At 45.1% G+C, this 23923-nt stretch overlaps 1 protein-coding gene across 1 annotated transcript in view; it reads left to right on the top strand.

Annotated features, from left to right (window-relative positions):
* Fto (FTO alpha-ketoglutarate dependent dioxygenase) overlaps window positions 1-18218 on the top strand; it is a 388710-nt gene extending 370492 nt beyond the window's left edge. Inside the window, exon 9 of the mRNA XM_042689921.1 lies at window positions 15875-18218. Coding sequence (XP_042545855.1) covers window positions 15875-16028 — 154 coding nt within the window. The 3' untranslated portion in view covers window positions 16029-18218. The remainder of the gene's footprint in view (window positions 1-15874) is intronic.
* The last annotated feature ends 5705 nt before the right edge of the window (window positions 18219-23923 follow it).

A 23923-nucleotide genomic window follows, 5' to 3' on the forward strand; every position in this document is an offset into this window, starting at 1 on the left:
TTCAGTACCCTTCCCAAGGTCACCCCACAAGCAAATGCTGGTGCTGGAGGATGAGGTCACCCCAGACAGTGGAAGAACTACACATCCAGGCTCAGGACTCTGAAATCAGGGACATGGCACCTGCCATTAGCCAGGGAACATAGTCTGTAAAAATAGATAATGGCTTTGGCTTGCTCCTTTCATCTCTGAGAGGCCCAGGTGGGAAAGTGGGGATTGTGGTGATGGATTAATTAATTCATCAGTTATGTGGAAGGTGGAAGACTACACTTCCACCCTCTAACCAGCATTGTACAGCCTGGCCTTTCTTTCCAGGGCTCCTGGGGGCACACTGGGCAGTGCTGGGGTCACCAGAGCACCCAAAAAAACAGCCTTCATTTGGGGGATTTTAGAATTCCTTTGTTTGTTCTTATGAGGTCGGATCTCAATATGTAGCCCAGGCTGGCCTTGAACTTTCCATCCTGCCTGTTTGGGGATTATAGAATGTAGTTTTGTTCCGTGGTTTTGTTATTTTTTTGAAATCATTCAGGTTTGAATTCAGGGTCCTGTGCTTGCTTAGGAAGGGGGCACTCTGTTTAAAACTCTCTCCAAGCCAAGTCATTTCAGGAAGAGATACAGGACTGCTCCTGAAGTTTGTTCAGCCCCCATGGCTTTTGGCAAAGAGGATCCCCTTCTTCCTCAGCCTGAAACCTCAGCACTGAAAAAGCAGATCGGTGTCCACTGAGTTGAGTTCTCGAGAGAGAGAGAGAGAGAGAGAGAGAGAGAGAGAGAGTGTGTGTGTGTGTGTGTGTGTGTGTGTGTTGTGTGTTGTGTGTTGTGTGTTGTGTGGACTGGGTACATAGCAGGGTTTCATGTCACCAACAGGACAATAAGGTTTAGAGCCATCTCTCTCCATCTCAGAGAGGCAAAGCATGTGAGCCACTGGCAAGACTTAAGGAAGACCCTGTGCCTTGTTATACCAAGTAATATCAAGTATATTGAGCAGAGAAGTTTCCTCTCATGAAACAGCCCAGTTCCTAAAGGAGGCTAGCGGAGGCCTTCTACAAAGTACTGGGACAAAGATCTTACTCCTGTGCTTCAATCCTTTCGGGAGTTTATGATCTTAGGGGAAATTTTTTTAAATAATAAAATGCCGTCTCCACACCATCTTTCAGTACCCTGGACTTCACTGCCTCCACCCTCTTCCTCCATGTCCTCCAGCAATGGTGGCCTCTTTCATCCTCTGAGCACACCTAAAGTTTGCTCACCTGAAACACTTCCCCTCGGCAAACACTCCACAGCTACCCTGACCAGAGCCCTCCTTCATCTCTCCACTCACTCTTCTACTTATGTTGTCCCAGAGCAAAAATTGCCTTAATGTCGATTTACTTATATCCTATGGCAAAAAAAAAAAATACTGGTTTCTCAATCTTTCCCCTTCTTTCCTTTTCCCTTTACATAGAATCCCAGTTGAGGGGATTCCACATCCCAGGCTCCCTTTGAGCCCAGGGAGTACATTGTAGTCTGAGATAGAGGCGCAGGTAAGCATCTCTGAAGGAAGAGGGGAGAAGGGCATACATAGCTTACCTTTCTCCCCTTCTCCCACTGTCTGTCTGGGACCCAAATATAGTGGGTGGGCTCCGAGGTGGTCTCAAGGAAGGCAGCTACCTGCTAAGGATGGCAGAGCCCAAAGGTAGACAGAGCAGCCTCTGTCCCAGATATCTACAGACTTGTCACGTGATTGGCTCAGACTTCATGAATGTGAGCTAACGCTAAGGGGGTTTGTTTTGTTTTGTTGTTTTGTTTTTTTCCCCCAGTCGTGGGACTTGAACTCTGGGCCTGGGCGCTGTCCCTCCACTCTTCAGCTCAAGGCAAGTGCTCTACTGCTGAGCCACAGCAGCATTTCCAATTTTCTAGTAGTTTACTGAAGATAAAACCCAGCCTGCTGGCTTTGAACTGTGACCCTCAGATCTCAGCCTCCTGAGTAGCCAGGATTACAGGCATGAGCCACCTGTGCCCGGCTTAACTCTAAGGTTTGATCTTGTTTAACCACTACCATTTCTAGGCCCTCTTGCTAGCAGCTGAGGATGAGATCCAACTGGTACACATTATTGTTTGGCTGCTCCCACCAGAATAGAAGTTCCACAAACCTTGGAACCTTGTCTGGCTCACAACTGTATCCTCAGACCCTGGTACATTCTATTTGTTGTGAGCAAATGAATGAATGAATGAATGAGTAAATACTAAAAACAATAGCAGAAGTCCTTCTGCCCAACTCCTAGCTTTATTATTAGGCCCTTAGTAAGCAGCATGGTGTTGATCCCTTTTGATGACTGCCCAATGGCCTAAGTATTTATGTGGCAAAAGCAGTCTTAATTTCCAAATGTCAGCTGTAAAAACATCATTCAGTTCCTGGAGGGATAGGAGTACAGATTTATTTGTTCATACCTTTAGGTTTAACATTAGGATTTTTAGGATATCTTCCCCTTGCACTACACCAAAATGTAACTCCACTCTTTCCACAATATGCTCATGACAAATGGAACAGTTCTGTGTTTCTACCCTGGAAATGCAATGGCAGTTTAAAGAGTCTATGGACTCTGGCTAGTGAAGACAGAGTGGGTCCAGGAAGTTGTGGTGACATGAGATACACAACTTGCTGGAAATCAGTAGCAGTGATTTCCACCAGGAAAGGAAGCGTGGTGCAGTTAGAAACATGCTGGAGTTAATAATGACCCAAGTTCCAGTCGGAGCATAAGGTGTAGTGGTTGTATGACCTGGAGCAAGACCTCTACTTCTTGATTTCCAAAACTGAGATAACCTCTTTTCTACTGTAGTAGTGAGACTCAGAGGAGATAACATATGAGGAAGTGAACTGTGATGTTTTTGCATAAGGTCCTCTATGTATTTATGATATTGTAAGAACCTTAGGGGTTGGCTAACCCAACCCCTCATCATATAGATCTGAGTAGTGACAGAAAGTCAAGATATCCTAGGTTACAGAGTAAAGAAGTGACCCAATGAGGTCTTGAATTCTCAGACCATCATTTTTCCTACCATGCCACCCTACTTGTTAGTGGGTAACAATGGTACTCTTGATATCATCCCTTTGGTTGTGCCTCATACTTTCCCTTGTCCTTCTTATGGTGTTATGTGGCAGGGAAGGTCATTCCATTTAAACAGTACAATTCAGATGCAAGGTGTTGTCAATCTGCAGCCCCTTCCACAATCTGTATTGCGGCTACCATGTGCCAAACTCTGCTCCACAGAGGACACAGAAGTCAGCAAAACACACAGGAAGTCCTGTTCTGGGAGCCTAGCTTCCTCTCAATCAATCACTCACACACACACACACACACACACACACACACACACACACACACACACACACACACACACACACACACACACACACACACACACACACCAGATGTTTTATGTTATAGAGAAAAACAGGATTTGTGAGAGAGGAGTGGTAGTATTATCCTAAATTGAAGTGTCAAGAAGATCTCTCTGATTAGATTCCTTCTAAGCAAGATCTGATGGAGCAGGTACGTGAGTCACATAGGCATCTTGGGGGAAGAGCTCCAGGTGGAAGGAAGAGCAGCTGTTAAGACCCTGCAAATGCTTTTGGCCTTTTCAAAGAGCAAATAAACCAGCACAAGTGCAGCCACTTGATGATGGAAGGAAAGAGTCTGAGGATCAGGAACGAGCAAATGACAAATCACATAGGATCATGTGGACCACTGAAAGAATTTTGACCTTTTCTTTAAGACAGGGTCTAGTTAGCCCAGGCTGGCCTGGAACTTACCATCCTTCTGCCTCTGGTTTCAAAGTGTTGTGGTCACAGGCATGCATCACCATCCCCAGCAGACTTTTGGCTTTTAGTCACCTTTCAAGTCATTACAAAGCATTCATCAGAAGATTGGAATGTGCTTGATAAATTCGCCAATGGTTCTCTCTCTAGTATCAAGTTTGGATTATGTCATCGTACTTGATATCATAGGGTCACAATATCAGGTTACCATTGAGTTTTCTACTACAAGAACTGTTGAGCTTTTAGTGAAAGTTCTTAGGGAAGAAGAAAGAAATGAACACCCAAAGTTCTGCATCAGGTTAAAATAAGCTGGGGAGGTATTTCTCAGAATCCAAACACCAATTAAGCAGGTTACACAGAAGTGTTTCTAAAAACAGCAGTGCATTGGAAACAGACTGACAGGTGAGCAGATGGGAGAACCATCAACTCAAATTTATTTCACAGCTTACAACTCAAATGAGCATCCCAAAGTCAGAACAGCTGGCCTTTTCTTCTGTAAGCCATTGTCCTTTGCCTTGCTCATCTCTAAGGAGTCTGAGTAGATTATGCTCTGGTACCAGTCTGTTGGTCTGTCTTTTCCAGTGGCAGTCTGTCTGTCAGACTTTCAGGGGGAAAAATCATTTGTAGAAAACAGACGCCTTGTTTAAATCAGATTTTTGTGTAAGGTCTGTTATTTCTACCAGTTACGAAGTTCCTAGGCTCTAGAAATCCATGACATTGGCTTTTTAGCTTCTATTTTCATAATTGTATTCATACCCATGTGACTGCATTTATCTGATTCTGAGTAAATGGAATTTAACCAGATAGTGAAAATGTAAGTCTAGATTTGCAGGAAGAAATGTTGTTCAAAATATTGAGTACATCTAAAACCCACAGCCGCCTTGAATTTCTAATTGCAAGTTACTCTGGAATCTTTCTGAAGTTTTGAGACTGTTTCAGGCAAACTTAAGTTTCAAGCAGTCATGAAATTTGGAAAGGGTTATCTTTTGTCAGTCCTGGTCCTTTATGGGTACTGTGCTGACAGGGGACAGTGGAGAGACCATATTTCATGGCTGAAAGGAGAGTTTGCTGCTACCCAGAGAGGATTCTGTTCCAGTAATTGCATCCAATCGGACCTTCTGCCATGTTGCAGGTCCGGCATTAATACCACTCATTAAGTCATCCGCCTGTGCGCTTTCCCTCCCAGTGGCTCAGGCACCGACAGAATATATATTTTCTTCCAAAGTGTTTGTTTTCATCGTTGCCCTTTAAAAATAATGAGTTCATTCTATTCCCTTGCAAGGAAAGTTACTTTAGACTGCTTTGAAATTGTAGATCTTTTGTTGAGCACATTTCTACAGTGGTTCCCCAGCTTTGTATGTTGGGGAACCCAACCCGGCCTCTCTTAAAACTCCCAACCAAGCTGCCTCAGACTTGATACATATAATCGGCAGGCACATTCGACCTTTATATTGTTACCCTTGGGCAGGTAGAAGTCATGCAAGTTTCGGGTGACCCTATCATGTGACCAGAGACCAAAGTTCAGCAGCTCCTAAATATTCAGCTGTCAGGGTAGCCCATTCATCACTCTCATTATGTAACTGACAAGCTGACAAATGAACCTGAGGATAAAATTATTATGAACTTTCTACCCCTTGGATTTACACCACAGTGGTGAGCCAACCAGTTTCACATATGAAGTTGCTCCAGGGGCGTTCAGAGGTCTCTGTAGTAGTGGGAAGGACTTCTGAAGACCCTAGTATATGCTGGACACTGGGAGGTTACCAGTTGCCTGCAAGGGGTGGGGGGAGCCAAGTTACAGATGACCTCCAAGAGCCAGGTCATAAATGAAGATGAACCTAATATCAGCTGCTCATATACAATGCCACATCTCAGCATCAGTATCTTTGTAATCTTTTCAGGCAGGTTGACATTGTACAGCCTGATCACTTATGGAAATTAAGAATCTCAGGACACTTCTATGGACAGCCTGACTTGGGGATTAGTGCATTTGGGGAACTTTTTCTTTTTTGTTGATGGTAGTACTGGGCATTGAACACAGGGCTGTGTGTAGACCCCAGTTCTTTCACTTTTAGTTTGTTTTTTCCAGGCCTGCTTCAGGTCCTAGTCTTCCTACCTCTGTATCTCATCTTTAGTAGCTGAAATTAAACCACACCTGGCTAACTAAAAGTCTGGCTAACTTTTGTTCAGGATAACCTCAACTTGTGATTCTCCAGTGTCTGCCACCCTTGTAACTGCTCCCAGGATACTATTTTTAACAAGAGCCTATAAGGATTCTTTTGCTGTTGGAATGGCAAGAAGAGCTTGAGATTTGGAGACAGACAATTTTGGCCTTAAATTCTGACTCTATCCCTTGTTTAGCTATGAAATCTTAGACAGGTTAGTAAATCTTCTAGGCCTCAGTTCCCATTTTGAGAACAAACATTTAGATTTAAAAAAATAGTACAAAATGCCTGGCACTTGATACTTGCTATTAGCTACCTTTGTATTTTTATTAGCATCCTCACTATTGTTTTGATCTGAGAGGACATTGGAATGACATTAGCAGGAGTAGGATAACTGTAGTATCTTTGAATGGCCACATAAACCTCTACTGAGCCTCAAAGGATGGTTTTCAAAAGAACTGAGTGAGCCAGGTGCGCTGGCTCACGCCTGGAATCCTAGCTACTCAGGAGGCTGAGATCTGAGGATCACGGTTCAAAGCCAGCCCAGGCAGGAAACTCCGTGAGACTTTTATCTCTAGTAAACCACCAGAAAACCAGAAGTGGCACTGTGGCTCAAGTGGTAGAGTGCTAGTCTTAAGCTGAAGAGCTGAGGGACAGTGCTCAGGCCCAGAGTTCAAGCCCCACGGCCGACAAAAAAAAAGAACATGAGTGAAGAGATGCTGTGAGCACCACAAAGTATCATCACCTGGGCAGGAAAGAGGCCTGGAAAAGGCAGCACATTCTAAGGGAAAGGCCATAGCACTCTTCCAGAGCCTAAAGAAAGACTGCCAATAGTTTTGAGCCATACGAAGACCAAAAAATGTCTTTAATGTTTATCATAGCATGTGGGTGCTACATCCCTTATCTATTTATTTCTTTATTCATTTATTTATACTACTGAGATTTGAAATTAGGGTCTCTTGCTTGCTAGACAGGTGCTCTTCTGCTGAGCCATGCCTCCGGTCCATTTTTGCACTGGTTGTTTTGAGATACCATCTCTCTCTCTCTCTCTCTCTTTTTTTTTTTTTTTTTTTTTGCCTATTTTACACTTCCTGTCATAGTTCTTCCCTTAAGATAGTGTTTCATGAATTTTTCTGCTCAGGCTAGCCTACAACTAAATTCTCCCAATCTCTGCCTCCAGCTAGGATGACAGGCACACACCACTACACTCAGCTGTTGGTTGAGAAGCAGTCTCCTGTTATACCCAGGCAGAGAATACCCTGAAGATCCTCTCATTTTCAGCCTCCAAAGTGGCTAGGATTACAAGCAGGAGCCCCTGGCGCCAAGCTTATACCTAGTCTACAATCTCCTGATCTCCTGGAGATGCTGCTATCTGAGCATCTTTATCTCTCCCCGCAGGGTCTTTTGTTCTTGGTAAAAACCTTTGCCATAGGCCAAAGGAACTTTCATCAGTGTTTTGGAGTGGGAAGAGGCCCTGGTTCCATAAACTCACAGGACAGGAAGCCCTTATCAAGGAAATCTCTTTTGGAATCCCAAGCTGAAGCTCTGTTATTTCTCTTTTTTAAAAAACAAAACAAATAAGCAAACAACAAAACCCCTTTTAGACTTTTTTTAGTCTGTTTTCTATCACCATGACAAAATACCTGAGATGAGTACCTTAAAGGAGGCCGAACTTAGGCCCATGCTTTCCGTGGTGTCTGTCCATGGTCAGCTGGCTCTATTGCAGTGGGCTTGTGGTGAGGCAGAGCCTCGTGGGGGTGGGAGCATGTGACAGGAGGCTATTCACGTGGTGGAGACCAGGAATGGGGGTGAGGATGAGGTAAGGACAGGATACATGTTCCAAAGCACGTTCCCAGTGACCAACTTCCTCCTTTAGTCCCCATCTCCTACCTCCCAGCAGCCTTCCTTCTCTGTTATGAATCTATCAATGCATAATCCATTGACAAGGTCAGAGATCCAATGATCAGTCACTTCCCTATACCCCACCTCTAAGCACAGTATCAGGGGTGAAGCCGAGGGATGAACTTTTGGGAGGTCGCTTCATGACTAGCCAAAACGTTCATGATTAGTGGTCTATACAGTATCGTCAGTGTTCAGAAAAATTGTAAGTCATACAGTAGCTGAAGAGAAACGGTGGGAACTATGACGGCTGTTCTCTATGTAGGAAATGCTGTTGGGTTTCAAATAAATGTGGAGAACACAGGCAGTTACAGCAGCTGAACTCTTCCTTTTCCTGGGGAGAGAACAGTATCTTAGCACAATATCAATGTGTTGTTTGACCAGGATCCAGGCAGTGGATAATGTATGTGGATGGAATGCCTGTTTCTTGGGAAATGCCTGAATTGCCATATGACATGAGATTCTTATCTCCAACTAATCACCAAAAAGCAGTGGTATCCAATTTGTGATATATTAAAGCATTTTTGGTGTATTCGGTACCCACAGCATTTCTAAGGCACCCAAGCAGGCTAATTCAATGTAGACTCCTCACTTCTTGAAAGTGTAGGCCCAAGGTAGATATTCATGCAACTAGAAGTTAGGTCGAGCCCAGGTTCTCAAGCTCAGGCTTAAAAGGCACCACCTGCTGGAAAGATCCCTTGACCTGAACAATGTATATTGACTTTACTGATCTGGAAACAGTAACATATGGTAGAGAGGCAAGAGGTTAAAAGCCTTTCAAAGAAAGAATGTGTCCTTTGTTGATTCATTTAGGAGTTGGTGTGGCTTGGTGGTTCTGCACTGGGTAAATAGGTAAACTGAGTTATACAAATTCGGCAAGCTGGTATTATACATCTTGCCTTTGTCAACATAGTCCATCCTGATAGGTATCAGTAAGACACGGTGGCTGATTATTTGTAAAGTTCTCTTGGCACCACAACAGCAGTAAGAAGAGTTCAGAGAGCAGTGTATAAATTCATTAATTTATTTTTTTCAGAGGATTTATTGCATAGGGTAAGGTTATTTATAAACTAGACTTTCTGATCATTATTTATGAACCATGTGCTCTCTCACCATTGACTGAAGTGAACTATTTGGAACAAAGCATGGTGAGATGTGACCAGGCACTGGTGGCTCACACCTGTAATCCTACTATTCAGGAAGCTGAGAACTGAGGATTGTGGTTCAAAGTCAGCCGGGGAAGGAAAGTCCATGAGATTTTTATCTCCAACTAATCACCAAAAAAGCAGAATTGAAGCTATGGCTTAAGTGGTAGAGCACCAGCCTTGAGTGGAAAAAGCTAAGAGATTGCACTCAGACCCCTGAGTTCAAGCCCTCGTACTGACACACACACACAAAAAAAAAAAACAAAAAAAAACCCATGATGAAATGTGAAAAGCAGTACAATCAGTGGCTTTTCTCCAGGTTAGATTTTAAATGATGAATTGAAGGTTGACAACTTGGAAAGTCAAACTTGTACGTGACAGCTCCTTCAACTGTATACAAAGTGCTGTCAGGGATGTAGATAACCATCTCGTATGAAAAATACCTACCTGTAAACATGGGGCTCTGTAGCAGATACTCTGTCTCTAGAGGCTGAGTAGAACTGAGACATTTGGATCTATGTGGGTTTCCTGCTCCTTCCAAAGCCTCAGGCCCTTGAAGGAGTCATTGCCCCTTTCATCATTTCCTGCTTTCATCATGCCTGTCCTGGAACTCAGGTTTCTGTAGGTTAATGTGGATCTGATATAACACCAGTGTTTCCTATCTGAGGCCTCTTAAGCCTTGGCATTGGCTTGTATTGTTTGAGGGACGTGGCTGATCCCTAAAAGTAGACACCTGTCTAACTCTGTAGATGAAAATTACACACAACACACACACACACACAGAGATGCAAACAAATCTGAGTCAAAAAAGAGTGCACTTTTTTAGTTGTTACATGAAGTTGTTATTGAAACTGTTCTTGCCTTATTCACATTATCTGATCTTATCTCCGTGTCACCTAGTGACGCTGAGGAGGTTAAACCTCATGTACCAGTTAAGCAATGAGATATTGAAAGGTTGAGATATTTTTTTCAAAAGTAGCCCAGGAAATGTAATTAAAGATGACTTATGCCCTTTAAAAAAAGCCAAGATGGTTTGGAATCTCTAGATTATCTAAATTTAGAAAGAATAACTAATCAGTGGACAGGATCCATTGGTCCAAAAGGATGTCAGTGACAAAGATGAACTTAAATGGAAACAGCTGCCAGCCAGTGGTACAAGAGTCTGTCCCATCCCATTAGACTGAACTGGGGTGGGGTAAGGCAGCCTTGTGCAAAATAGGATCCAAATGCCACCTCTGTCCTCTTTCCCAGGTGTATCTCGAATGTCAGATAAAATAGTGCTATGGGTCAAAATTCTTTACATTGAAACAGCACACAAAATGTCATTGTTGTTATCAGGAGTTGCTCTCTTCTTTCCAAGTATAAAACTCTCTCATTTTTCTTCTCTTCTTGCTTCTTGGTCTGTGCTTGGAAATATATTTCCATGAAGTTCATGTTGCGTGTGTGTGTGTGTGTGTGTGTGTGTGTGTGTGTGTGTGTGTGTGTGTGTGTCTGTCTGTCTGTCTGTCTGTCTGTCTGTTATGTGAGTTGCTTGTTTATCCAGATGAATCTACTAGCAGAAACGATTTCTCCTGTCTTCATCACTGCCTCTGGGTAGTGGAAATGTTACCTGTCCTTCTTTATTTGTTGCAAAATTTAGGGACAAGGAAGAAGACCGTATATGTTTTCTTAAAATCAATGGCCGGCACATTACTGTAAAACCTATTGATTAAAAACACAAAGTATAATGTTAGTCATTTAGTCTGTGAAGTGATGCAATAAGAGAAGAAATTTATCCTTTGACTTTTGCATTAACCTTTTATTGACTGCTTGCATACCCATAATTAACACACACTTTAGCTAAAGTGGTTAATTTTAGCATGGCAACCAGTGTTCACTAATGTAGCTGCAATCTTGATCATCCAAATGTAAGTGCAGCCCTGAGGGAAATCAGTGGGCAATGAGGCCCCTATGACTTACACCTTGAGGTGGGGGTCAGGGGCACCTCTCTACACAACCTGTTAACAGACCAGCCCGTATGACACCTTTTAGCCACTTCCTGTTCTGTCACTACAGCATTCAGAGAGAACCATCCCTAAGTAACAGAGTTTTGGAGATGACTGATAGAGTCCTTTCAATTGAAATAACGTGAAGTCCAGAAGGAGAGAGGTGAAATATATATACCTGTAGAGATGTGTGTCATTTTCCTCTGCTTCTTTGTAGTATTTCATGAAAGGAGTAGCATTTTCAAGTAGATCCAAGTTTACTTGGCAACACTACAAGCACCAAAACAGATTTTCCTTCAGGATAGAAGCGGAGATGACAAGGTTGAAAGGGGAAGCTGTAACATTCCCAAGCCATCGGCCTTGGGAACGACACTGAATTGGGGCAATCGCTTAGACATTTTTAAAGAAAGATCATCCAACTCTAGTCATGAACACTAACTCTTCCCTCCACCCCCCTAACAAAGGCCAACATGACTGTCACTAGCATTCCCATAGCCTTTGGCTAGAGGTTTATTCCAAATAGAAATTTCATTCGAACCAACGGCAAAGCCTGGTATTTTCATGCTTTCAGACACAAATGATCTCTGCACATACTGAATGGTTTCAGCAGCAACATGGAGTCCATGGAAGGACCTGGCCATGGACATTGCAAGTAACAGGAAGTAACAGAGATAGGAAATGTGACTAATATAATCAGCTAGAATTCTTTGGGTTGTAAATGACAGAAAAAAAAAAACTAATTCAGACACTAAGGACTTTAAGAATTCAGAGGGATTTAAAAAAAAAGAGCTAGCTTCAGTGATGCCTGGTAGAACTACTAAGTATCATTTAAGATCTAAGTTGGCTGCATGGTAGCCAGAGGAGAGAGGCATGTCTACCTTACACGTCCTAACAATTCACAGACCAGAAGAGTCTCTCCCCTTAGCTTCTATACCAGTCCTCTTGATTTACCCTCAGTTTTGCCCCAGATTGATATCTGTCCTGCCTCCTCCTAAACCACAGCTTGAGGCTCAATGAGTGGCTTTTGCTGATTAAATTTATGCCAATAAAGATCTGCCCTGGCCTTCGAGGTGGAGGCAGTCCCACCCAAATCACAAGGCTAAGCATGAGGAAGGGAGAATGCCCACAGAAATATCAGGATCCTCCTGGGGGGTGGGGGGAACATGTCTATGAGACCATAAGCACCTACCATAGTCAGTGTTTCTAAACCAAGTCTCTGACAGCTTTGGGCCCGCTTTATTATGTGAGGAACTCTAGAGTTTGTGTACTTCTTGTAAATGCCGAGTCAGTCTGAAAGATACGACAGCAGTGCCTTTTGTTAGTTCTACTTTTCAGGAACCACTGCCTATCCTATCTGAGTGTGAACATTTTAGCCTGTCACTGCAAAGTCACAGCCACTTGAATACATACGCTTCACTGTTCCAGACTGTCACAGCATGAGAGCATTTAGTTAGATTGGAGCTAGGAAGTGCTCTGCCTGGATCTCAAGAGCATCTCCGAGGAAGAACCAGCCTGGAGGCCACCATGCAGCGACAGCACTCTTGGTGCCATCTCCCATCCGTCACCATATGCACAGCAGAAGTCGTTACAATAATGATAATTAATATTTACTGAGCTATATGTGGAACAGCGTTCTAAATACTACGAATTAACTCAAACTCACTTCATCTTCACAGTGGCCCCATTTATAAGGTATTCTTACTATTACTTTAGTCCCCTCATCTGTAGGATATGTACTCCAAGATCCTGACTGCCTGCTCGAAACCACCACTATAACCCTACATAGATTGTTTACCCCTACAAACACACCTATAAGTTATAAATCAGCCCCAGGAAGACATGAACACTGATTAATCCAACAGAACCGTTGGAACAGTGTGGCCAAATGAAAGTTGCATGAATGGATGTTCTCTTGTTTCCAAAATACCTTGTGCTGCACTCACCCTTCGGAGGCTAAGGCAGTGAGCTGCTGTAGGGCCTACGTGATGAGACGGACAGAGGTGAGCGGCCCAGGCATTGTGAGCTGGCCTGAGGCCACTGGTGACCATATCCTCTGATGATATGTCAGGAGGGGCGTCCACTGAGCCATGACAGTGTGTGCAGGTAGCAGAGACAACATGATTACACTGGACAAAGAGATGACTCACATCCTGGGCGGGACAGAGATGAGTAACGCGATTTCATCACACTCCTCACAACAGCGCACAATGTAAAAACTTACGAGTTATTTCTGGAATTTCCCCCCGCGTATTTCCAGACCACCGCTGCCCATGGATCACGGAGACCACAGAAAGCATAGCCACAGATGGGGGGGAACAGCTGGGTTGTTGTCATTGTCATCATTCTTTTCCTCATCCCCTTACTGACACACCAGAGGCAAAGTGGGGTAAGGACACATGGCCCACATGCCATGTCCCTGGAAAGCAGCCGCCCAGAGAGCCCGGGGAACACACCTTCCCTGTGGTGTGGCAATCTCCCAATTTCCCCATTTTAGGACTTTGAGATCCAAGAAGGCAGAACGAGTGATTTGAGGAAGGGAAATAGGAAGCTAAAGGGGCCATGCCTCTAAGTCGTTCCAGCCTCTCTTTCCCAGTGCCACAGTCCAGTGTGATGCTGAGTCAGACACTGCAGTGTGAATGGGGCATCTGTCCTGGCTCATTCTATCAAGTGCAGAGACTCTCCTGAGTCCTCTTATTGCCATTTGGAAATAGGCAGTGAGCACTGAGTATCAAGGGAAGAATTACATAGCATTCCTCCATTACTGGCTTCAGCCAAAGGTTCTCGCCCTAGCCCTGGTAGAAGTGGTGGAGGTGGTGAGTCAGGCGAGCACAGGTTCACCTGAGGAGAAGGTAGTTCCCATAGCAGCTGCTCCTTGTCCTGGTAGTAGCCAGGACAGTAGCTGTGCCCCAAAGCACAGCCAGTCTTTAGGAGTGCGGCGTAGTACATGCACAAGCAGCCCCTGGCATGGGTTTTCCTGCTTTTTTGAATACTTTCCCCGAGTGAGGAGGCAAAGCCCATTTGACAGAGAAGACACATCTCTATTGACTTTTTACAAACCTCATGATAGTCTAGGTGGGTCGACACTTATCATAGCCCTTTAATCTGCCAGGCAGGATAATGTGTGCGCGGATAATTTATCCACTGTGAGATTGAAATGCTCAATTTGGAATAACTTTCCCTACCCAGCAAATTGAGCATTACTCTGTGATTCTGAGGCAGGGAGAAAGCACAATTTGAAAGGCTTTGCAGAGCTCCTTTGTAATTAGTCTCAGCTTCCCTTGAATATTAATTTGCCCCTCGTCACTTTCCAGTGATTTAGAGACTGTCACGAGAACGGCAGAGATGCACCCTGAGAAGGATGACAGAGCGCGCTGGGCCTCCAACACCTATCAGGAAGAAGTCTGCAGAAAGCACCCTCCGTCCCTCCGTGCGGGGCGTGCTTATCAGGGCAAACACTTTAATATTTATGCTAAGAGGATTGTCAGAAGCAGCTTCTGTTGCTTTAATTCTTGTTTTAAATAAATAATGAGAACATTTAAACACATTACTCTTCTTGGGGCCCTGAGGTCAGCTAATCTTATTATTTATGAAGTGATGTGCTACATAATAGTACTTAGTGCATGTTAACAGACGCTATTATCAGGGCCTGATGCAGAGAGCTGAAGATATATTGGAATGTTACTTGTAATGTACGACGGATTGAGTGCATAGGATGCCGGTAGAGCAATTAACCACATGTGAAAATAGGTGTAAAGTTGAAGTATATTCCCCCCACCCCCTGGGGTCCCCTCACCATTAATAATTCCCTAGAGAAGAAGACATCTTTAAGTTAGGGATCTTCTCTGCCATCAGGCCCCGAGTGGGGCTAGGCTATCCCATTCTTTGATCTCTTCAGAGTCACACTAGCACAGGCAAAGGACTAATGGAAATGATGACCACTTCTAACTGCTGAAGACTGAGAGGCGCAAAGGTGGAGCCTATGCAGCCCCTTCCTGAGGACTGGGCATTTGGTTTGGGTTGCACACATACACTTTCACTGCAAAGTGCTCCCACAGAACAGAGGAGGTGCTCCTTCTTGGATGCAATTTACTTCCTTCTCTTTGGTTCTTTTTTTTTTTTTTTTTCAGATAAATGAAGTAGAAGCCCAATTTTAAATAAGCTCAACTCTGAAGGTAGATGCCTGATGATCATGCCCCAACTTTTTTCCTAGGAGGCTATAATTTAGCCGTATATGATAATTAATTTCTCTACTATTGATGAATAATCCATTTAATAAAAAGCGTGATTTAAGTGTTTTCCTTAGGGACTAACTCTTGCTAGCCTCTTAATTTAATTTTGTGGAAGTTTCCCTCATCTATTCATCAGTGGAAATGATTATTAACCTCTATTTGCATATATCCTTATAAACCAGTCTCTCCTTGGAGTGCCTTTTTCTGAGCCTAGCAAGCTGGGACACTTGTAAATCTCCAGGATCTCCAAAGTCAATCCTGGCCTGTAATATTGTTTAATCTATTCTTGGACGTTTTAATGCAGTAAATTCAATTTAATCTTTCCCAGTAATCTAGTAATACATTGAAATCCCACAAACATTTAAATCTGATAATGGCTTAATCACACACTTTAAATAACAGTTGAGATAATGAAAAAATAATTCACCATTTTAAAGGCAGAGTCCCTGCATTTCCCTGATGACAGGCCTTTCTGAAGCCACATTGTTTTTCCTTCTTAGAAGCACCTACTTCCTGCCTAGCAAACTTAACTTTTCCCATCATCCCACAGACGATCCTTTGGGGGAGTATTTGCCCATGTTTATCTCCAGGTTTTCCATGAGTTTGGACCTTGTAGAAATTTCCCATAATGCTTAATTGCCTGTTCTTACTCTCCCAGGTGCCAGGCCCGAATCGCCCGGAATTTGCCAGTGGATCAGAGACCAGACTGCCGACCATATTGGGAGAAGGATGACCCTGCCATGCCTCTGCCCTTTGACCTCTCTGACATCATTTCAGAGTTCAGAGGTCAGCTTCTGGAAGCAAAACACTAGAAGGAGCATGAGTCTTAGGTGAAGGAACAGAAGTTATCTTTGAACTTTCTTCTCCAGTCTTGGTCAAGCACATTGAGGCTTCTCCTGGCCCTTAGGTTGTAGAACCAAGTCCCAGGTCAAAACAGCTAGGAAACAAAACCGGTGAATGTCAAAATGTTGAAAAATGACACAGTATCATAGTCCTATTTAGCACTGAATAGGAACTTCTAGAAAATTCTTGCCCCTTGGGATTTGTGTATGTGGGGGGGTGGGCTTTTACCCTCCAGGGGTAGCAACATGAATACCCCCAGCCTGGGACACAGGGTGACCTCCTTTCCTCCTTAGCCAGCTGCCCTGGAGTCTTGAAGTGGTCCCAGTTACCCAGGGCAAGACAGGGTTTTGACACATCCATCCCAATTTCTTTAGAGGCTGTACCATCCAACAGGGTAGCCACCAGCTAGCCGTGGCTACTCGGAATTAAAACTGCTGTTAATTATAACTGACAGTCCTTTCCTCCATTGTCCCAGTCACATTTCAAGTGCTTAACAGAGACTTGTGGCTGGTGACTACTGCTTTGGACAGCACAGACATGAAATGTTTTCATCATTGAACAAAGCCCCCTAGGACAAGATGTCTGTAAAAAGTTTGAGAACAGGCATTCCCTTTTCCAGTCCTCTCTTGCCACTGTTCTCATGGAGGTGGGGGTGAGAAATGAAAGGAGCAGTGACTGAAGAATAGCCTCTTCTCTTCTCTGAAACAAGGCTCAGTAGGGCTGACCTGAGAGCTCTGTGCTCCACACACAGGAACGGGGAGGCGTTAACAAAGAAAACAAGGCCAAACTCCTGTCTTTGCAGAGTTCCCCTGATCTGATGACAGAGACCTAGTGCTATTTACGTTGCTTTGTGGATTTAACCGGCGGAGTACCTTTTGGTTTTCCCAGACAACCCCCATTTTGTCGGTAATGACAGGGCATCAAGGAGATGGTGCAGAGTAGGGGTTGAGCCTGGGTTGTAGTTCCAGAGCGGCAGGACTAAGACTCCACTAGTTTTACAATCTTCCATACTTGCTTGTGCCTCGGTTTCCTCATCTGTAGAATAGAGATGCTAAGGACACCAGCTCCCAAGATGACCTAAGTGATCTAGCTACAGACTTTGAACAATGTCTGGTATGATTTCTAGCCATGATTATCTGGCTCCCTACCCCATGAACATGAGTGTTGTTGTGTATCACTAAGCTGACTTTGGATGCTCTTCTCCCTCTTCCCAGGCTTGTGCCAGTGGTATCTCATGGTACACTGACCTTTTGCTTTTTTGGCTTGACTCCTGTCCTTTATTGTCCTCAGAAATTGTGACAGCAGTGAGCCCCTCTTTTCAGCCCGTAGACTTCTCTAGTAGTTGTTTGCAGTAGTTTAGAGGCTGAGGACAAATGCTTTCCTGCTCTCAGGACTCACTGGCTCAAAGCACTCCTCCCTGCCCACAGAGTCAGCTGTGGACAAGCCCCATTTCACCAGGTAGCCAGGGTTTCATCATGGGGAGACTCGGGGCTCTCAGACCTTGGATTAAATTCCTGACGACTCTGGACCTCAACTTCCTCATCAGTAAAAGAAAAGTGATGTGGACCTCACAGGGATTTTGCAGAGAGTAGATGCAATGACATAGGCACACAGGTGCCACACACTGAGTCACTACACACATACACACACACAGGCATACACGCATGCACACACACACAGGCATACATAGGTACACACAGAGTCCCTGGCCCTCCAACTCAGTGTTTTATTGAGCACTATGGTGTTTCTTCCTTATTATATTCCATTAGATGCCAATATTTAAAAATTGGGAGATTTCACATAAAAATGAAAATGTCTGTATTTTCTTTAAATCTCAGAACACCTAGCAGTCCTAGGTTCCACCCTAGCATGGCAGCAGCTCCAAAGCAGCCAGGACCTTCTGGGGTTTGCTGAGACTCTGTTGCTCCCTGTGATCATTTATTGTAACCCTGGCCTGCTCCCTTCCCCCCCCCCCCCGACTTTGTATCAGCGCTCCCTGAGCCTGCTTGCTTGTGCCTCTGTAGTAGGAATCAGTAATGTTTAGTGCTCACCCCAATATATGCATATTCTTATGAGTTGTATTCACGAGCTGCTTGTATTAATATGTTATGTGCATTGTTACGCATTCTAAGACAATAAAGATAGAAAAAGATCAGCTCTGACACCTGAGAGGTTCTGTGCTTTTCTTGCTCATCAGTGAAAGGGCCTGCTGTGCTCTCCTGGGTGGATCCGGGGTGGATGGAGGCCCTTAGCAGATTCTCCAGGTATAGCCAAGTGATGTAAGAGGAGTTGGAGAAGCCATGACCTTAACTGAATCCAACAGGCAAGATTGCATTTTCCAGAAGAAAGATGGCTTCCAGAAGGCATACTTAAACCTTAATGGTCAAGGAGGTGGAGGGTAGGGTTTGAAGTGGTAGAAGGATTGGAGGCAGGAGACAATAGAACGGTGGCTGGCAGGGAGCTGACTGTCAACTTCCATCTTGCCAGGTGGTAAGCTGGGTAGACTTTGCTGGGAACATGGGCCCAGAGATCCTTATGGCCCTAGGTGAGGAGCCAGCAATGTGGCATCAGCACCAGCTCCTCCCCCTCCTCCTATGGGGCTCCCTGGTTGTGGAGTCCCAGTTCCCTTGAGAAAAGTAACCTGAGACATTCCTTCATCCTCAGTGGCTTCAGTCCTGCCTTTCTTATGCCCAACACCAGTAGTATGGCATAATCTAGAATCCAAAAGCTGGTAGATCAGTGATCAGTAGACAGAGGAGGGAGAAAAGAGAGCTTTCTGCAGGGGGGGGGGGGGGGGGCGGGGAGGGAGACTGCAGGCACAAAGTCCTCAGGGGAGTTGGAGGGTTAGAGCAGCTCCAGAAAAGAAAAGGACCCTTGTGACCAAAGGGAAGGAGCCAGTGATATAGCCCAGCAGGGATAGACATGGCACCAGGCTCTGAGGTTTGTTTTCTCCTGCCCTGGGAAATGCAGAAGGCTTCGTGCAGAGCATGCTCAGGGTGACTAGACAAGGTAGTTTTATACTGTCATTGATCACTCTGGCTACTTCCCCATTTCAAGAGACATTGGGCAGGTGGGGGCGGGGAAGACAGCTCCAGCCCAGGCCAAGGAGCCTCCTTTCCAGTTGAGAGTTCCATTGGTGGGGAAGGCTGCTGGCAGTGAGTACCTGTTGTTTGCAGTTCCCGCTGAGCATCACCCACTCGGCCACAGCCACGGCCATTTCTCCTCTCCAGCAGCCGCCAGCCCAAGTGAGGTTTTTAGACAGCAAAGGGCCGGGTCATGGCACTGCTTATGACACGGTTTCAGTAATAAGCTTCTAAATCATCACTGAGTCGGTCGAGGGATGCTGGAAATGAGATCCCATCGGCCCTGTTAATGGACGCCCGTGCTCAGGAGCATTTTGTGTGTTTCAGGGAAGGTTATTTTCCAGTGAAACTTCTTTTCCTCTGCTCTAGTTAAAGCTGATTTTTTTTTTTTTAACCACTGGGCAAATTGCATACATTTGGATCTGTGCCACACTAAATGCTGTTTACTTTGGAGATCTGTCAGAGGCGAGCACATGAAGACAAGAGGATTCTGATTTGAAAAAGCGACTCTCATCCGAACAGATTCAGATGGAGCGAGGCGGCGCGGATTAAAATGCGCTGAGGTGGTAATGCTGCTGATCCAGTTTGCCTTTGTTACTCTGTGATTAAATGGTATTTTTAATTAAGTTTCATTGGGAGCCATAGGTATCGCCGTGGTGAAATCAATTTGACAACCATAAAGGGGGAGGGAAGGCCCAGGCTGGTTGTAATAGCTGGGACTGACTGCAGCAGAGAGAAAGAGGTGGGGGGAAACAGGGAGAGAGAGAGAGAGAATGAGAGAGAGAGAGAGAGAGAAAGAGCGCCAGCAGCTCTGAGTTGGGCCCAGGAGTCCTAATGACTCCCAGCAAGGTGACCAGGTCCCCGGGGCTGTAGCTGTGCTAGGGAAGTTGGTTTCAGGGAAAGGAATACCTTGCTTCTCTCGCTAGTCTGAGATACCCCAGTACATTCTGGAGACAGCTGGAAAGTCCAGGTCTCTTTCTTGAGTGTCTTATGAACAAAGAAAATGCTGTGTTCTCTCACACTGCCCCCAGCACAGCCCCACACACCCAGCCCCCATGATTCTCATCCTGCCGCCCCATTCTCAAACAGCTCAGGTCTGACCCCCTCCCTGCCTGGCAGAAGCCAGTTCTTCCTAACGCCCAGCCTTGATCCTCCTACAACTTCTACCCATCCCCAACGTCCACCCATCTGCTTACTATCCCTCAGATTCCCCAAATCTGAGTGGCGGTGAAGGTCGTGGTCTGTGGACTTCTTCCGTGTGGCCTGGTTCTGAGGCTGCAAAGGCACCACCCCTCCAAGCCTCAGTTTGCCCATCTAGGAAGTGGGAGTGGGAGTCAGAACCTCAGGCAGTCATGAAGTTCAGTACGTCAACGTGCACATGAAATAGCTCCTCTGGGACCCAGCACACATGGGTCTGCCATGAGGTTCCAGCTGCTATCTTTAATTTTGTGTTGTTTTCATTAGAACATATCAATTATACAAAAAAGTCTTGTTGTTCTCTCTCCATACATGTATGATGTCCTTTGATCAAATTCACCCCATATGTTACTTTCTTTTTTAAATTTTATTTATTTTTTATGTGTGTCGGTCGTGGGCCTGGGTGCTGTCTGAGAGGTGTTTTTTTTTTGCTCAAGGCTAATACTCTACCACTAGAGCCACAGCTATACTTCCAGCTTTTCTTCCTCCTCCTCCTCCTTCTCTTCTTCTTCCTCTTTCTTCCTCTTCCTCTTCTTCTTCTTTCCTTTGATGGTTAATTGGAGATGAGAGTCTCCTGAAGTTTCCTGCCCAGGCTGGCTTTGAACTGCAATCCTCAGATCTCAGCCTCCTGAGTAGCTAGGATTACAGGCATGAGCCACTGGCATCTGGTTCTGTTATTTTCTTCTCCCTCTTCCTACCTCTCTTTGAAATGGTTAATAATCTTCATTGTTCTGTTTTCCTACTGCTATCATTCACCGCTCCCTGCGAGGAAGGCTTCGGAATTCAGGCAGATTGCCTCACTTCTCAGCGTTCCTATTTGGGAATGATGATAAGGCTCATCACTACCACCTATTATGATCTCTGTCACCTGTGACCACCATGGGCAGGGAGATTTTCACTTGTGCCCCACTTAGTAAACCACGCCATGCATCTAAATTATGATCGTCAGTAGAATCTTGCTGGAGACGCTCAACAGTCACAAAGTAGAGATGAGAGAGCTGTAGACTGTTAAGAAGGATAGTGTCTCCCCATCTTGTGTTATCCAATTTGCTATTCATGGCTTCCATTTTTTTCCCCTAGGCAGATGGCCTGGAACATCTTATAAATGAGATACTATGAAAAATGATTCCCCAGAACTCCCATTACCACAGGGAGATTAGGTCACCCTTGCAATTTTAGATTTGCTTAAAAACATTGCTGCCACCACCTTCTAATGGATAATCTGTGTACAACAATTGTTTATTGACTGAGAATGTCTAAGTACTAGGGTCAGGCTATTGCGAGGGGAGGGAAGCGTTAATTAACTGCCGGCATCAGAAACCATGATTCTTTTCCAATGGTGCAGTTCATGACTTTGTTCACATTTACTTTTCATCAGTCCTGAAAGAATCGAGGTGAAATAGTTCCTCCGCACACATATGTCAGGCTAAATGGATAACAGCAGATACAGATCTGTTTGCCTGTCTGCACTTGCCTTTAGACAAAATTCATCAATTTTACAAAAGCCACGGGCTAAACATGGCACTCATACTAATGAAGTGCTTCTAGCCCTGGTTTTCCCCCTGTGTTTTAATCTGTAAATGTGGTGGCTTCTTGCTGAGAGACAGGAAGTGCTGGCCTGGGACACGCTCTGTGCCCTCCTGATGGGGACACAAAGGCCAAGTCTATGTAATCCATGGGGGTTTAGGACAAGTGCAGGGGTCCTGGATACTGGTTGCTGGCCACGTCATGTGATCCCTCCACAGTCTTCCTTGGTGTTGCAGATCAGATGGAGACCACTAGTGATGGCCTCTGCCTTCCTGGTACCATTTTGAAGGGATTCTGGCCCTGCCCAGCCTCTGAGACAAAGAGATCCCACAGGTAAAACTCACCCCAGCCCTGTGCACTCCGGACATTTTCTGGCATTTGAAGGATATCAGAAGTGCAAAATCCAAAGAACGATGATGGCCATTAACCATAATGAGGCCAGTATGGTGGATCACACCTGTAATCCCAGCTACAAGAGAGACAGAGGTCAGGATGATTAAGGGTTTAAGGCCAACTATGGCCAAAAGGTAGTGAGACCTCCATCTCAACACAAAGTCATGTGTAATGGTGTGTGCCTGTCATCCCTCTATTTGGGAGAAAGGAACATGGTACAAGCTGGACCTGGAAAAAAAATAAAAAGGACAATTTACCTGGAAAAAAAAGTGAAATGACTGGAGACTGGGAGCCTGGCTCAAGCGGTAGAGCACCTGCCTAACAAGGGGAGGCCCTAAGTTCAAACCTGAGTACCAGCAACCAAAACCAAAACAATAAAGCGGTCTAACTATCTGTGTCATGGAAGGCTTTCTGCATGTTTATCACTTCTGATTATGCCAGGCCCATCTGACAAGAGCTGCCGATGGCTGGTTCTTGAGGCTTCGACAAGCAACCAGAGTACCTTTTGTACAGGAGCAGTCACAACAAATTAAGCTAAGCGCTCCTCTTTCATTTCTTCAGTCTCCATACTGTCTGTGGAAAATGCCAGGCTTGAGTACAGGTATGTTCGGCCCTCTGTAAAATGATCCTGGAACCTCAAACTCACAGGTGAGGGAGCAACTTCATTTGCTTCTTTGCTAAACTTGCCATCCCCACTAGGAAACCCAGGGTAGCTTTCAAAGAGAGGATTGGGTTTTTCACTTCGGAGCAAGCGCAGTTAACCTGCCAACCCCCAGAGCCCACAAGGGATGAATCAATTTCTCAGAGCAGCAAAAGGGATCACTGGTAACTCATCCAACACTGAAAACCGGACCTCTGGCCACCTCCTTCCCTCCCCCTTCCCACCCCTGCCGCCAGCTCTTCAGACAGATGTCCACTTGATTACGCCCTGGTTACCGTTGAGGGCAGAGCGCCCAGGTAGATAGGGCCCCATTGTCCGCCCTCCTGTGCTCCCGACCGGGGTCAGGCGAGAGGATGCCGGTGGACATATGAACAATCAAGCCCTGTTTACCAGGGACGTTTTGTGTTCTCTTCTCCAAATCAAAACAGAGTTTAGCAGACAGCGTATTTCATACATGCCCCTTGATCAATGGGATGATCTGTCAGAAGCTATTAAGGCCGCCATTAGCTTGAATGCATTCAAAGCTAAGCCCTTGGATCATTTAAGGCCGCAGTGATTGTTTTTAATATACTGTACATTGATTTCTCCCTGGGAGCGGCAACATAAGTTTGAAACTAAGTGTGTGTGACTCCGGCTCCATTTTGCTGTCTCGAGCCCTCCATGAGGAACATTGCTTTCATTTGGCCAGAAATGTCTGTGTCTAGTTTTCAAAGGGCAACAAGCCCCCGTTAGCATTCCCAACAGCTACACGGGGTCAGTGGTTGTTTTTGTTAATTTTTTTTTCCCCAAGTTTTCTCCCATTTCCTTGCACCCATTATGTGAGCCGTGCGTGCAGGGCGGGTGAGGCCTCCCTGCCAGGGCCTCACGTGAAAAGGAGATGGGAGAAATGTTTCTGAAAGCATGAAGCCTAGCTGAAGCTAAAATCCAAGTGAGTTTGACAGCAAGGGGCCAGCAAAAATCTGTGCCCAGCACCAGGCAAGAGACCTGGAGCCCTCGTGCTGGG

This window comes from Dipodomys spectabilis, unplaced genomic scaffold (genome assembly GCF_019054845.1).
Source record: "Dipodomys spectabilis isolate Male_0828 unplaced genomic scaffold, ASM1905484v1 ptg000130l, whole genome shotgun sequence".
NCBI classification, from domain to species: Eukaryota; Metazoa; Chordata; class Mammalia; order Rodentia; family Heteromyidae; genus Dipodomys; species Dipodomys spectabilis.